The 16,935-nt window shown below is 43.6% G+C and overlaps 2 protein-coding genes across 3 annotated transcripts in view; both read right to left on the reverse strand.

Moving 5' to 3' along the window:
- Positions 1–10,893, reverse strand: part of LOC112267004 (periostin) — a 43,115-nt gene extending 32,222 nt beyond the window's left edge. For both annotated transcript variants that reach the window (XM_024444994.2, XM_024444993.2), the window contains exons 1-3: positions 10,657–10,893; positions 7,535–7,710; positions 6,814–6,912 (exon numbers count right to left, since the gene is read on the reverse strand). In XM_024444994.2, the coding sequence (XP_024300762.1) occupies positions 6,814–6,912; positions 7,535–7,710; positions 10,657–10,749 (368 nt within the window). In that variant the 5' untranslated portion in view covers positions 10,750–10,893. The remainder of the gene's footprint in view (positions 1–6,813; positions 6,913–7,534; positions 7,711–10,656) is intronic.
- Positions 10,436–16,935, reverse strand: part of LOC112267006 (short transient receptor potential channel 4) — a 32,331-nt gene continuing 25,831 nt past the window's right edge. The window contains exons 12-16 of the mRNA XM_024444995.2: positions 16,343–16,538; positions 15,930–16,124; positions 15,059–15,100; positions 14,077–14,166; positions 10,436–13,886 (exon numbers count right to left, since the gene is read on the reverse strand). Of these exons, the coding sequence (XP_024300763.2) occupies positions 13,320–13,886; positions 14,077–14,166; positions 15,059–15,100; positions 15,930–16,124; positions 16,343–16,538 (1,090 nt within the window). The 3' untranslated portion in view covers positions 10,436–13,319. The remainder of the gene's footprint in view (positions 13,887–14,076; positions 14,167–15,058; positions 15,101–15,929; positions 16,125–16,342; positions 16,539–16,935) is intronic.

The following is a 16,935-nucleotide window of genomic DNA, read 5'->3' on the forward strand; positions in this document are numbered from 1 at the left end:
CTCAGCATCCAGGAGCATAGAACACTACTCAGTATCCAGGAGGATAGAACACTACTCAGTATCCAGGAGCATGGGAGATTACTCCGTATCCAGGAGGATAGAACACTACTCAGTATCCAGGATCATAGAGCACTACTCATCATACAGGAGAATAGAACACTACTCAGTATCCAGGAGGATAGCTAGCATAGAACGCCTCTCAGCATTGAGGAGCATAGAACACTACTCAGCGTCCAGGAGCATAGAACACTACTCAGCATCCAGGAGCATAGAACACTACTTGGATCCAGGAGGATAGAACACTACTCAGTATCCAACAACATAGAACACTACTCAGCATCCAGAAGCATAGAACACTACTCAGCATCCAGGAACATAGCTAGCATAGAACACTACTCAGCATCCAGGAGCATAGAAAACTACTCAGTATCCAGGAGCATAGAACACTACTCAGTATCCAGGAGCATAGAACACTACTCAGTATCCAGGAGCATTGAACACTACTCAGCATCCAGGATCATAGAACACTACTCAGCATCCAGGAGCATAGAACACTACTCAGCTTCCAGGAGCATAGCTAGCATAGAGCACTACTCAGCATCCAGGAGCATGGCTAGCATAAGAACACTACTCAGTATCCAGGAGCATAGAACACTACTCAGGATCCAGGAGGACAGAACACTACTCAGTATCCAACAACATAGAACACTACTCAGCATCCAGAAGTATAGAACACTACTCAGCATCCAGGAGCATAACTAGCATAGAACACTACTCAGCATCCAGGAGCATGGCTAGCATAAGAACACTACTCAGTATCCAGGAGCATAGAACACTACTCAGGATCCAGGAGGATAGAACACTACTCAGCATCCAGGAACATAGCTAACATAGAACACTACTCAGCATCCAGGAGCATAGGACACTACTCAGCTTCCGGGAGCATAGAATACTACTCAGTATCCAGGAGCATAGAATACTACTCAGTATCCAGGAGCATTAAACACTACTCAGCATCCAGGAGCATAGCTAGCATAGAACACTACTCAGCATCCAGGAGCATAGAACACTACTCAGTATCCAGGAGCATAGAACACTACTCTGCATCCAGGAGGATAGAACACTACTCAGTATCCAGGAGGATACAACACTACTCAGCACCCCGGATCATAGAACACTACTCAGCATCCAGGAGCATAGCTAGCATAGAACACTACTCAGCATCCAATAATTATAGAACACTACTCAGCATCCAGAAGCATAGCTAGCATAGAACACTACTCAGTATCCAGGAGGAAAGAACACTACTCAGCATCTAGGAGCATAGAACACTATTCAGAATCCAGGAGGATAGCTAGCATAGAGCACTACTCAGAATCCAGGAGCATAGAATACTACTCAGCATCCAGGAGCATAGAACACTACTCAGCATCCAGGAGCATAGAACACTACTCAGCATCCAGGAGCATAGAACACTACTCAGCATCCAGGAGCATAGAACACTACTCAGCATCCAGGAGAATTTGACACTACTCAGCATCCAGGAGCAAAGAACACTACTCAGTATCCAGGAGGAAAGAATATTACTCAGCATCTAGGAGCATAGAACACTACTCAGCATCCAGGAGCATAGCTAGCATAGAACACTACTCAGCTTCCAGGAGCATAGAATACTACTCAGTATCCAGGAGCATAGAACACTACTCAGTATTCAGGAGCATTAAACACTACTCAGCATCCAGGAGCATAGCTAGCATAGAACACTACTCAGCATCCAGGAGCATAGAACACTACTCAGTATCCAGGAGCATAGAACACTACTCTGCATCCAGGAGGATAGAACACTACTCAGTATCCAGGAGGATAGAACACTACTCAGTATCCAGGAGGATAGAACACTACTCAGCATCCAGGATCATAGAACACTACTCAGCATCCAGGAGCATAGCTAGCATAGAACACTACTCAGCATCCAACAATATAGAACACTACTCAGCATCCAACAACATAGAACACTACTCAGCATCCAGGAACATAGAACACTACTCAGCATCCAGGAGCATAGCTAGCACAGAACACTACTCAGTATCCAGGAGGAAAGAACACTACTCAGCATCTAGGAGCAAAGAACACTACTCAGAATCCAGGAGGATAGCTAGCATAGAACACTACTCAGTATCCAGGAGCATAGAATACTACTCAGCATCCAGGAGCATAGAACACTACTCAGCATCCAGGAGCACAGAACACTACTCAGCATCCAGGAGCATAGAACACTACTCAGCATCCAGGAGCATGGAACACTACTCAGCATCCAGGAGCATAGAACACTACTCAGCATCCAGGAGCATAGCTAGCATTGAACACTACTCAGCATCCAGGAGCATAGAACACTACTCAGCATCCAGGAGCATAGCTAGCATAGAACACTACTCAGCATCCGGGAGCATAGAACACTACTCAGTATCCAGGAGCATAGAACACTACTCTGCATCCAGGAGGATAGAACACTACTCAGTATCCAGGAGGATACAACACTACTCAGCATCCAGGAGCATAGAACACTACTCAGCATCCAGGAGCATAGAACACTACTCAGCTTCCAGGAGCATGGAACACTACTCAGCATCCAGGAGAATATGACAATACTCAGCATCCAGGAGCATAGAACACTACTCAGCATCCAGGAGCATAGATCACTACTCAGCATCCAGGAGCATTGAACACTACTCAGCATCCAGGATCATGTAACACTACTCAGCATCCAGGAGCATAGCTAGCATAGAAGACTACTCATTATCCAACAACATAGAACACTACTCAGCATCCAACAACATAGAACACTACTCAGCATCCAAGAACATAGAACACTACTCAGTATCCAGGAGCATAGCTAGCATAGAACACTACTCAGTATCCAGGAGGAAAGAACACTACTCAGCATCCAAGAACATAGAACACTACTCAGCTTCCAGGAGCATAGCTAGCATAGAATGCTACTCAGCATCCAGGATCATAGAACGCTACTCAGCATCCAGGATCATAGAACACTACTCAGCATCCAGGAGCATAGCTAGCATAGAACACGACTCAGCATCCAGGAGCATAGCTAGCATAGAACACTAACAATAATAGATTTCACATGAAAGTACTTTGCAATATACTTTTTTCCAATGTGATCCTTGAAATACTATGTGGTTGTTATAATATGTGGTTATACTGTGTCTGTTTCGTGTGAGCAGCACTATGTGGAAACCTCTCTGTCCTATGTGGGCTCTGTCCTTTCTGTCTGTGCTCAAAGAGTTTCCACTGTTTCAACCTCCAACCAGTAAATATGGCTGACACATTACTGCCCTATCAGAGCCAGGAACCAGCGGTGCACCACTGTGGCGTCCCTACGGCGACCACGCTCACCATACAATAATACCATCATAACCATAGTAACCAGGACCTTTATAATGCTTGGGATTGTGCATTGATGTAGGAGTTGAAGGCTTGCTTGGATATAATCTTAAATCTTGTTCCTTTGACGTTCATTACTAAACCCTCTGAACTCTCTTCAGAGTAGTCTTTGTTTCCCAACATACACTAGATGAAGAGATGGTATTTGATGGTCCGTCATCCTCCTAGATTATTCTTTACTGCTGTTCGTGTTTATGTTAATTAAACCTATCCTTCACAACTACTCTCCCTCTCAAGTTCAAGTTCAGTCATAGTACCATTAAAGGTCTCTTTGTTTCTCAACATGGATGAAGATGATAAGAGGGCATTTGATGGCAGGTCATCCTTATACATTAGACATTCCTCTGATGTTAGTGGCAAAATTAGTCAAAGATAACACAGACCTTTTGTTATCTTTCCTAAAACTCCCCCTTCGTCCCAAATGGCACACTATCCTCTATATAGGGGACTACTTTTGGCTCTGGTCAAAAGTAGTGCACTATATAGGGAACTCCCTGACTGGTTCTAAAGGGTGATCGTAAATCTACACATATTTGTTTTTTTGTTTTTTTACACCCTTTTTCTCTCCAATTTCGTAGTATCCAATAGTTAGTAGTTACTGCCTTGTCTCATCACTACAACTCCCGTACGGGCTTGGGAGAGACGAAGGTCGAGAGCCATGTGTCCTCCGAAACACAACCCAACAAAGCAGCACTGCTTCTTAACACAGCACGCATCCATCCTGGAAGCCGGCCTAGCGTCCTGGTCAGCACGCACTGCGCCCGGCCCGCACTACGCCCGGCCTGCTACAGGAGTCGCTAGTGCGAGATGAGACAAGGATATCCCTACCGGCCAAACCCTCCCTAACCCAGACGACGCTAGGCTGATTGTGCGTCGCCCCATGGACCTCCCGGTCGCGGCCGGCTGCGACAGAACCTGGGCTCGAATCCAGAGTCTCTACTCAGTATCCAGGACGATAGCTAGCATAGAAAACTGCTCAGAATCCAGGAGCATAGAACACAGCTCAGAATCCAGGAGCATAGAACACCACTCAGCATCCAGGAGCATAGAACACTACTCAGCATCCAGGAGCATAGAACACTACTCAGCATCCAGGAGCATAGAACACTACTCAGCATCCAGGAGCATAGGACACTACTCAGCATCCAAGAGCATAGAACACCACTCAGCATCCAGGAGCATAGAACACTACTCAGCATCCAGGAGCATAGAACACTACTCAGCATCCAGGAGCATAGAACACTACTCAGCATCCAGGAGCATAGAACACTACTCAGCATCCAGGAGCATAGAACACTACTCAGCATCCAGGAGCATAGAACACTGCTCAGCATCCAGGAGGATAGAACACTACTTAGCATCCAGTGCCTTAGACCACTGAGCCACCCGGGAGTACTACACATACTTGTTTAACCCATACCTTAACACATATCCCGTATTAGCCGTACCAACACACATACCCTGTATTATCCGTACCACCACACATACCCCGTATAATCCGTACCATAGCACATACCCCGTATAATCCGTACCATAGCACATACCCCGTATAAACCGTACCATAACACATACCCCGTATAAACCGTACCATAGCACATACCCCGTATAAACCGTACCATAACACATACCCTGTATAATCCGTACCATAACACATACCCCGTATTACCCATACCATAGCACATACCCCGTATTAGCCGTACCATAGCACATACCCCGTATAATCCATACCATAACACATACCCTGTATTAACCATACCATAACACATACCCTGTATAATCCGTACCATAACACATACCCCGTATTACCCGTACCATAGCACATACCCCGTATTAGCCGTACCATAACACATACCCCGTATAAACCGTACTATAGCACATACCCCGTATTATCCGTACCATAACACATACCCCGTATAAACCGTACCATAGCACATACCCCGTATAAGCCGTACCGTAGCACATACCCCGTATTACCCGTACCATAACACATACCCCGTATTAACTGTACCATAACACATACCCCGTATAACCCGTACCATAACACATACCCTGTATTATCCGTACCATAGCACATACCCCGTATAACCCGTACCATAACACATACCCCGTATAAACCGTACCATAGCACATACCCCGTATTAACCGTACCATAACACATACCCCGTATAATCCATACCATAACACATACCCCGTATAATCCGTACCGTAGCACATACCCCGTATTACCCGTACCATAACACATACCCTGTATTATCCGTACCATAGCACATACCCCGTATAACCCGTACCATAACACATACCCCGTATAAACCGTACCATAGCACATACCCCGTATTATCCGTACCATAACACATACCCCGTATAAACCGTACCATAACACATACCCCGTATAATCCGTACCGTAGCACATACCCCGTATTACCCGTACCATAACACATACCCCGTATAAACCGTACCATAACACATACCCCGTATAATCCGTACCATAACACATACCCCGTATAACCCGTACCATAGCACATACCCCGTATAATCCGTACCATAACACATACCCTGTATTATCCATACCATAACACATACCCTGTATAATCCGTACCATAACACATACCCCGTATTACCCGTACCATAACACATACCCCGTATTATCCGTACCATAGCACATACCCCGTATAACCCGTACCATAACACATACCCCGTATAACCCCTACCATAGCACATACCCCGTATTAGCCGTACCATAACACATACCCCGTATAATCCATACCATAGCACATACCCCGTATAATCCGTGCCTCACGAAAGGCACATAAATCTGTTACACTGACTTCCAAGTGAGGGAATGTTACCCTTGGCTGTGAACCCACTCTCTGAGGGTGTCTCAGGGGGAGTTGGGATATGAAAAAAAAAACATTACCAATTCACATGTGTATTAATACACACCTGTACATGTGCGAAAAAGGACAAATATAAGCACCCACCAAATGATGATTATTATTGTTATTATTAAGCTCTGCTCTGACGTTATGTGGTCCATAGGAGTTTCCATGGCACTAGGGATCACCCTGTGTCCATTTGGACATTTCTGTGTGGCACATGAGACTTCATCATTCCTGGGTTCATGTCTGTGTCCTTAATGGCACACTATTCCTTGTACAGTGCACTACTTTAGAGCCCTATGACCCCCTATGGGCCAAAAGTAGTGCACTATATTGGTAATACGGAGCAATTTGGGACACATCCTCTGTGGTCCATACAGAGGACCCTAACCTGGCAGTGTCATATTATTCATATTTGAACACAAAGGAAAGAATGTGTCCTGGAGGAACCCCCAAAAAACGAAACTTCACTTACGCTTTCTTTCCACAGATGGCCCCTTGATACCAGTTACGACACGTGCTGAAGTACTTCTTCTTGGTCCCCATGGCCTGCTGCAGAGCGCACACGTTGGGTCTAACGGTCGCCAGGGAAACAGAGGAGACAGATGGTTAAATGAACACATTTGGAATATCTAAAGTGTTCCGCACTCAGCATACCATGTAATAAATACTGTATGCCTGTTTGATTTCTTATCCTTATTTCATATTCACAGTATATTTCACTTTTGTTATTTAAAATGTGTTATTATTTTTGCTTTCATAAAAATGTATCTGACATAGCAATTTATTTACATTAGCTCTTAAATGTTGTAAAGTGAACTTTAAAGCATGATTAACTTAGAAATTATGAAATAATCATATTCCGAATTAAAGTCTCTGATATAATTTGTTTCCGTAAATGATCATAAAAGCAGAAAAAGAGTAGTGTTTCAACTAAGCAAAAGTTTGGACTTAAAACAACTTTTGCATGACACATTTGTAGAGAATGTGTAGCATCAGCATAAATCAGTAAATACAGATCATGTCCTTCAGATAATAATACCAATAATAATAATACCAATAATAATAACAGTAATAATACCAATAATAATAATACAAATAATAGTACCAATAATAACAATAACAATTCTACTACTACTACTACTAATGATAATAATAATAATAATAACAATACTAATTTAAAATAATAAACTTACCCCTCTTTTCTTGCTCTGACTTTACTGTGGTAGACTATCTTATCATAAGAAGAGGAGTCCGCCATGTCAAAGTTAGACAGGACAAACACAGCGAAGAGAGCTGCAAACAGGATCTTCATGATGATATCCCAGGAAGCTCCTCCAGGTACACAGAAACACTGAGAAATGGGATCTGGCTGGGGAGAGGGAACTTATATAGTAGGAGAGACTCACTAGGCTGGCTGGTTGAGGAAATAAGAGGGAGGACTGGAACACACCAAAGCCAGACTCACGCCTGGACCACCCAGCACCCCTCCAAGACCATGTTACGCACTCTACACTAATACTGTGTGGTGCGACACGCTACTATACGGGGAAGTAGTTGTAAGATTAATGGAAGGTATTGTCATCATTGAGATTTTTGATTTAGTAATCATTTTGATGCTGATATAATTTGCTCCCACTTCAGATTTTGTACTTCAGATTCTGTTGAGATTCCGTTTAAATTGAAGGAAAAACCACACAAAAAATCACAATGGTATTTATTTATGCCATGGAAAACACCTGTAGAAACCACACTGGCAATGTAGAAGACAGAACATACATCCACCGTTCCTTCCTGAAAACAAGTAGCTAGACAGAGAGTTATCTTGTTCTAGACAGACAAGGTCCAGACAGACATGGTACCATATTGCACTATTAGTCACCTCTGTGAACAGGCAGGCACCACTGGAGGCTGTAAGTCATTTTATTCAGAACAAAGCTGGCCTCCAGATTTAGAAAGCCACAAACACACTCCAGATGGACCTACAGAAGCTGAGTCCTGCAATGCCAGTCACTAATCTGTGTATCAACTCCTAATTATTAAACCACATAAACAAAACACACACAAGAGGTAGGAGTGAGAAGTAATCTGTCAAAAGTAACAGTTTGTGTTTAGCCCCACCTAGTGGACTGAGGGGAGTGTGACATAGAGGAATCTATGACTATTGGAGAGGAGAGGAGAGGGGAGGGTTCAGAGTGTGGTTGTAAATACCAGAGCCAGATGAACTCTTTAATACACTAAAGATGTTAGGAAAGAAAGCCTCGCTCAGCCTCTCTGCCTAAACGTCAGAGGAACAAACAATGCCACAAAGACACGCCTATGTTTCATATGTCCATAGAAAATAAAATAAAAGAGAGCCGCACACTCTTGGAGCTCAGATGCAAAAATGTAATACCAACGTTTCGACAGCCAAGCTGTCTTCATCAGGGACATTTTAATATTTGATTATTGACCAATGATATTAGGCCACTCCTGGCCATGATTACAGACACCTGTGTCTTTTGACACTATATAAACGAGTCATCCCGCAGTGTTTGTGATTATACCGTGATGAAGACAGCTTGGCTGTCGAAACGTTGGTATTAAATTTTTGCATCTGAGCTCCAAGAGTGTGCGGCTTTCTTTTATTTTATTTTCAAGTTTCTACTCCGCTAGCCAGCACCTCGTCTTAATAGGTGTTCTACTCCGCTAGCCAGCACCTCGTCTTAATAGGTGTGCATTTCTTTTTCTTCTAGTTCATATGTCCATAGAGCCTTTAAAAAATAGAGTTCATAATTTAACTAACTCAATTGTTGTGGGAGGCAAATTGGAGAAAATCCCAGTGATGTGTTATGGGCATAAAAAAAAACATTTTTATGGGGGTCATTTTTCAAGTGTGTGAGCTGTGCAACTTTACTGTACCTTTGGAAATGGAGCAATCAAATCAAATTGCTTCTCTGAGCTTTGAAGAGATGTGTCTGCACCACACAAACCAACTAACAAGTCAATCACTGTTTTGCTGCTCCACATGTGCTATGTGAGGTCGGCAGGATCATAGAGATAACCCTACCGTCAGGGAGGGCAGTGTGCTTCTCTCTCTGGTTAGAGGAACAGAACACTCCTACTGTTCACTAGATTCTGCACAAACACCAGAAACTACACAGTACACAGTACATGTCCCCTGAACTCTAACCCTTACAGCTTATGACACATGCTGGAGAATGCAGAAAGTTATTTTCAGCCCATCGTCGAAAGCCAAGGTTTCCCAACTCCAATTGCTGTCATTGTCAAGCCAAGCATAACAATGAGTGAAAAATCATTTGCATGAGAGCACCACAGACTGACAGTCAGGCTCAGGGTCCCACCACATCTATGGTGATTTGTTACAGTTTCTAATCATATTAAACAATCTACAATCAATTCACTCTGCAATCCATAATGAAGTATTTCCATTAGCCAGAGGAACCAGGAAATCTCCCGGAGCAGCATGTCCCTGTTAGATGAGAGAGTTCTGACAGTGTTTTAACACCCAGGCTGGTTAACTCATTTAACACATGCAGTGTGACTTTTCCCTGTAAAGGCCAGCAGACTGCTGGAACACTGAGTGACTGGGGAGAGGAGCAGCAGACACATGGGCTATGTCTGACTCTGAAATGGTACCCTATAAAGTGCACTAGTTCTGCTCAGCCGTCTGTCTGTGCCCTTAAATCCTTTATGTCTGTCTCACAAACTATTCCTATCTGTCCTACCATAAAAACGATTACAGAAATATATGTAAGAGGATCGGGATTTTCTTTTTTTTTTTACAAAAAAAATGTTTTGTTTACGACTTTCAACAGGTTTCTCAGCCAAGCGAATGTTCCTCTGTGTGACCTTAACCAGTCTGAAGTAGCAGTGAAGTACCTTCATATTAGAAAAGGATTCTTCCAATTCATGTTACCATGGAGACAGATATCTAATGAGTAGATGAGACACTCCAGCAGATCTGTAGGTGTGAAGCTGAGAATATCCATGGAAGTGCAAAAAGATGAATGAGGAACGTGTGATATATGGTGATATATATGTGAGAAAACGCTCACTGTCTGTCTAAAGGATGGTGATACTGACTTCAAATCATCTATGTTAAAAACATATTATGTTTATTGATTCATGTTGTATAGCCCTCTGGAGCCTGAATGAATGCCAGAAATAAATCACAACATTAGCACTCCCTCAGAAAGTATACATATCTAATCAATTTGCATAATCAGAATAGCAGAATACAATGCAATACTTCACATGTGAATGCAGTGGTATGTCTTTAAGGTTAACAATGGGATGCTGAGTCCCAGTATCTTACCTTGAAGGGCAAATCTAGGATTCGAAAAACAACTGTCACACCCTGATCTGTTTCACCTTGCCTCTTGTCTCCCACCAGGTGTCTCCCATACATCCCCTGTGAATTTATACCTGTGCTTTCTGTTTTGACTGTTGCCAGTTTGCCTTGTCCCGTTCCTCTTCCTTGTTTTTGTTCCAGTCTCCCCGGTTACGACCTGTTTTGCCTGTCTTGACCCTGAGCCTGCCTACTGTCTACGTCTGCCAACTATTACAGGATAACGAACCCCTGCCTGTCCTCAACCTGCCTTTTGCCTGCCCCTCTATAGTCAATAAATCTCTGAGACTTGAACCATCTGCCTCACATCCTGACATGATAACAACAAAGTGGTAACTCCACCACTTGTTTTGGTAAACGGCTGAGGGATGGGCCTAAAGAAGAAAACACTCAAATAAACGGAGCTATAAAAAGCCCCCCAAAATATGCACAAATGGCTGTACCACTCTCGGATTGCCCCTTTAGGGTTAACAATGGGATGCTGGGAGCTGAGTTAGTGTGCAGTGTTACTGTCAGTACTGAGTATAGCATCATATGGAAAGAACGTGGGGAATTCCTCACAAAAAAAGCTAATGAATGGTATTTCACAAGCTAAGCTATGTCAACATTCATTTGTAGGGGAGAGTTGGGTAAGTTAAGACATTTTTTCCATTCTGTATCACTCCGTAAAGGGAAATATAGTATTATTTCTAACATGGAAATAATCCGAATTCATGTAAACATTACAGTTCTGAAAACATAGCTTGTCCAAAAAAAGTAGTCTCTTGGCACAACACACCGGGTATAGGGTGATATGAACTGTGGGACAGGGTAAGTTAAGCCGCCTTCAAATGTCTGTACTGAATTAAATATTACCACTACCTTTTTAAACAATGTCTATCTTTAACACAAGTCCAATCACTTTTTTTGTGTTTAAATAATTTTAAACATATTTTAACACAGGCTTAACACCTAATAAACACTGTACTTTTTAAAACACTTTTAAAATAGGACAGTCCCTGTTGTTACCTCCTATCCTAGCGATAATGCCTTGGATTACGCATGGGAAGAAAACATTTACATTTGCTCAACTTGCCATTGGCTCAACATACCCAATGGTCATTGGCTCAACATACCCCGTGGTCATTGGCTCAACATACCCCATGGTCATTGGCTCAACATACCCCATGGTCATTGGCTCAACATACCCCATGGTCATTGGCTCAACATACCCCATGGTCATTGGCTCAACATACCCCATGGTCATTGGCTCAACATACCCCATGGTCATTGGCTCAACATACCCCATGGTCATTGGCTCAACATACCCAATGGTCATTGGCTCAACATACCCCATGGTCATTGGCTCAACATACCCCATGGTCATTGGCTCAACATACCCCATGGTCATTGGCTCAACTACCCTGTGGTAATTGGCTCAACATACCCCGTGGTCATTGGCTCAACATACCCCATGGTCATTGGCTCAACATACCCCATGGCCATTGGCTCAACATACCCCATGGTCATTGGCTCAACATACCCCATGGCCATTGGCTCAACATACCCCATGGTCATTGGCTCAACATACCCCATGGTCATTGGCTCAACATACCCCATGGTCATTGGCTCAACATACCCCGTGGTAATTGGCTCAACATACCCTGTGGTAATTGGCTCAAATTACCCCAAGGCAAACATTTGGATTATTAGCCCACACAGCTACTAGGATACACTTAACCTCAAATGATGTATAGAACAATCTTACAATTATCTACTTTCGTTTAGATACAAGCATCATGAAACCTCCAACACAATAAATTCATTTAACTTGGTCAAAAGTAGTGCACTATATAGGAAATAGGGTTCAAACTAGTTTTGAATAATTCGCTAAGGTGTGACATTGTACAGATCTACCTGTAAGAATCATTAGTGTTTTCCGTTATGCATTATGACAAGAGATCGCTGTGAAATAGCAGGGGGCTGACTGGAGGAAGCAGCAGAGACAGGGCTTGTTAATAAAATACTGATAGTTCTATCACGTCTAGGGTTACAAAACTCAGGTAACTTTCCCCAAATTCCCAGGTTTTCCAGAAATCCTGGTCGGAGAATGACGTCTTATATGCTTGTTCCATATGACACCCTATCTCCCCTGGTTCCAGAACCCTATGTCCCCTGGTTCTAGAACCCTATGTCCCCTGGTTCCAGAACCCTATGTCCCCTGGTTCCAGAGCCCTGTCCCCTGGTTCTAGAACCCTATGTCCCCTGGTTCTAGAACCCTATGTCCCCTGGTTCTAGAACCCTATGTCCCCTGGTTCCAGAACCCTATGTCCCCTGGTTCCAGAGCCCTATGTCCCCTGGTAAAATGTAGTACACTATATAGAGAATAGAGTGCTATTTGGTACACAAACCAAGAAACAGACTTCTAGTCTCCAGGTCTCCGGCTTATACGTTCTAGACCAGAATATATTAGTCTGAGAGCTGAATTGGTTCTGGAGTCGCAAGACAAGTTACTACACAGGTCTCCATGAAGACGTATCATAATGATACATTCAAATCGCTTGTGGTCTTTTGAACAGTATTCACTCTATAGTCCTTCTACGTAGCAGCCTCATCCTCAACAGTCTGTGCTAACATGAACCCTTCTCTCTTCACTCTCCCCTCTCTTCGTTTTCTTCCTTCTCTGTACACGTCCTCTCCCTCGCTCCACCCTGCTCCTCCTTCTCTCCATCACAGTCCAGCTCCTCCAGGTCAGCCTCCCCCATCTCCTCAGACACAGAGTAGAGCCCAAAGTCACAGATGTCTTTCCTGGCCAGTCCATCTTTGATGGAGGGAGTGGAGGAGGGAGAGGAGATGGAAGTGGAGGAGGTGGGGATGGAGGAGGTGTCAGTGGAGGTCCAAGAGGGTACCACAGAGCCGTTGACCAGTCGGTTCAAGCCCTGAGAGGTGGAAGGGGATGTGGACGAGGAGGTGGAGGAGGGGGCTGCCCTCTGCTGGAGCATGGATGTGGTGACGTGAAACATGTTGGTCTTAAGCGTGGCTGGGGGGAACTTGGGGGAGTACTTGAAGGAGTGGTCAGGGTAGACCAGACTGGAGGCCCCTGCCACTTCACTGGGTTTACTTCCTGCTATAGCCACACCCCCACCCCCAGGCCCCACTTTCCCCTTCATCATCCCCAGGACCTCATACCTAAAGCTGGAGATGTCCTGCTTCAGCTCCTGGGGAAAGAAACATGCACACATACAACTTTTTATCTATTTATGACATTTACAGTGGACAGTGCAGGTCAATTATCATTCATTGCCGGAGACAGAAACAGTGCTTATTTTTAGTTTGTAGTCCCTGTCTGGTGCTGAATTCAGATTGTTTTCAAAGAAATGTGGAATGTCAGAGGAAACCAAACCTTACCTTAAAGTTCTCCTCAGTCAGTCCTTCCTCTGTCTTGGCATCTCTGATCATGGCTGCTACATATCTCTTCACCAGGTTCCTCAAAACCTCCTGAAAACAACACAGTCCACAGGTTGATAGAATCATACCAAACACATCCACTCCTGGGTTACTAACAACTTCTGTAGATAAAATGGAAAACATAACCCTTAGAGTGGACAGGTACAGGAATGTGTCTCAAATGGCATCCTATTTGCTATATGCTGTAGTGCTCTACTTTTGACCGTGGCCATAGAGCTCTACTTTTTGATCGAGCCATAGAGCTCTACTTTTTGATCAAGCCATAGAGTTCTACTTTTGACCAGGGGCCATAGAGCTCTACTTTTGACTGGGTCATAGAGCTTAAGTTTTTACTGGGTCACAGAGCTCTACTTTTGATCTAGCCATAGAGCTCTACTTTTGACTGAGCCATAGAGCTCTACTTTTGACTGGGCAATAGAGCTCTACTTTTGACTGGGCAATAGAGCTCTACTCTTGACCGGGGCCATAGATCTCTACTTTTGACCGTGGCCATAGAGCTCTACTTTTGACTGGGCAATAGAGCTCTACTTTTGACTGGGCAATAGAGCTCTACTTTTTCACCGGGGCCATAGAGCTCTACCTTTTCAGCGGGGCCATAGAGCTCTACTTTTGACTGGGCAATAGAGCTCTACTTTTGACTGGGCAATAGAGCTCTACTTTTGACCGTGGCCATAGATCTCTACTTTTGACCGTGGCCATAGAGCTCTACTTTTTCACCGGGGCCATAGAGCTCTACTTTTTCACCGGGGCCATAGAGCTCTACTGTTTCACCGGGACTCTGGTGAAAAGTAGTGCATTATATAGAGAATAGGGTGCCATTGGGAAAAATCGAGTTCAAAATATGTGCATCAGCAGAATAAAATCATTGAAAACTGACACATAATGAATGAGAAATAATCATTTTAAATATAAATATAAATACCTGATACTGGTGGTTTATTCTTACATTTATAGCAGCCCGTCTCTACAAAAGAGGAACATTAACTTACTCCAAAAGCACACCAGGCAGCATGACTAATCAGTTCATGTGATTTCCTTCTTGGTGGAGAGTTGGCCAGCTAGCTCTGTCATCACCTGCCCATTCTCTGTTAAAGGGATAGTTTGGGAGTTGGGCAATGAAACCCTTTATCTCCTTCTCCAGAGTCAGATGAACTCGTGGATACCATTTTAATGTCTCTGGATCCAGTATGAAGGAAGGTAGAGGTTGTTTTGTGAGCCAATGCTAACTAACATTACGTGAAGACTTCCAGTCTTTGCACTATTCTTTTTCGCTAAACTAGCGCATATACGAGTTAGCATTGGCTTGCGAAAGTACCAGTAACTCCCTTCATACTGGATGCAGAGACATAAAGATTGTTAATTGCCCAAATCCCGAACTATCCCTTTAGTTCCCGAAAGATCCCTCTATCCCTTTAACTTCTAACTGCTGATGCTATCAGAACAGTTATGTCTCATGACACACGTCTAACCATTCTGGGAAGAACAGGTCATTTCATTCACGATAATTTGTTGAGAACAACCTTCTGAGGCGAGAGCAGAAGAGAAAAAGTAGAAGATTCAACTGTGAACTGTTCAGTGGAGTTGCAGAATTCCGGTAACTTTCCCCAAATTCCCAGGTTTTCCAGAAATCCCAGTTGGAAGATTCCCAGAATCAGAGTGGAATAAACAAGAAATACAGGAAATCCAACCAGGATTTCTGGAAAACCTGGGAATTTGGGGGAAATTACTGACATTTTACAACCCTACTGTTCAGTACAATTATTGTTGATGTAGACTAGAGACTTCATCCTCACCCCTATGGTTCCAAATGTTTCTGTTTTCTTGGCCCTGGTGATCTTGAAGATGTGTTTCCTGATCCAGCAGATGAAGTACCAGATTGACTTGGGGCTCGGGATGATGTTGAATGGAGAAGGCAGAGTCCCTCCCTCTTCAAAGTAACTCATCCACAACTTGGTTCTTGCAAACTTCCACTCAATGTCTGCATGATCCTGAACAGAAACAACACATGCTAAGCATCTGAACAAGTGATATGAACAAAACTGTGAGATATAAAATGACCACAGACAAGTTGTAGGGCTCACAAACAAGTGAATGAATTAATGATTTTGCTTTCCAGTGATAGCATAAGACTCACAACGATGTGTTGGTAGCAGTTGTCTATCATGGCTAGGGTTAGTGTTAGGGTTAAGGATAGGGTTTCACTCACAGCGATGTGTTGGTATGAGTTGTTCATCATGGCGATCAGCATGTTGAGTAGAACCACCAGAGAGATGACATTATAGGTTCCGAACATGGTGGCCCCTACAAACTCTGTGAACTGGTGGTCTGCCTCCACGTTGGTCACATACAGACTGATCAACCCAAAGACAGACCAGAACAAAGACTGGAGTGTCTCAAACAACCTAGAGGAGAAAGAGAGAGAGATGAGAGAGCGAGAGATGAGAGAGGGAGACAGAGAGAGAGAGAGAGAGAGAGAGAGAGAGAGAGAGAGAGAGAGAGAGAGAGAGAAAGGGATGAAAGAGAGAGCAAGAGAAAGGGATGAAAGAGAGAGAGACAGATGAAAGAGAGAGTGAGTGAGAGAGAGAGAGAGAAAGAGAGACAGAGAGAGACAGGGGGATGCAAGAGAGGGGGGGTTATATTTCTAAATATATAAGGAAAGCAGGATCTACATGAATAGTCAAGATATCATAAAAGGCTGCCATTCCAGTTTTGCCCTAATCCAGCCAATTGGCAAAACATACATATCAATCTAAATAAAATAAAATGTAAGGTTGCAAAATTCCAGTAACTTTCCCCAAA

This window comes from Oncorhynchus tshawytscha, linkage group LG14, assembly GCF_018296145.1.
Source record: "Oncorhynchus tshawytscha isolate Ot180627B linkage group LG14, Otsh_v2.0, whole genome shotgun sequence".
NCBI classification, from domain to species: Eukaryota; Metazoa; Chordata; class Actinopteri; order Salmoniformes; family Salmonidae; genus Oncorhynchus; species Oncorhynchus tshawytscha.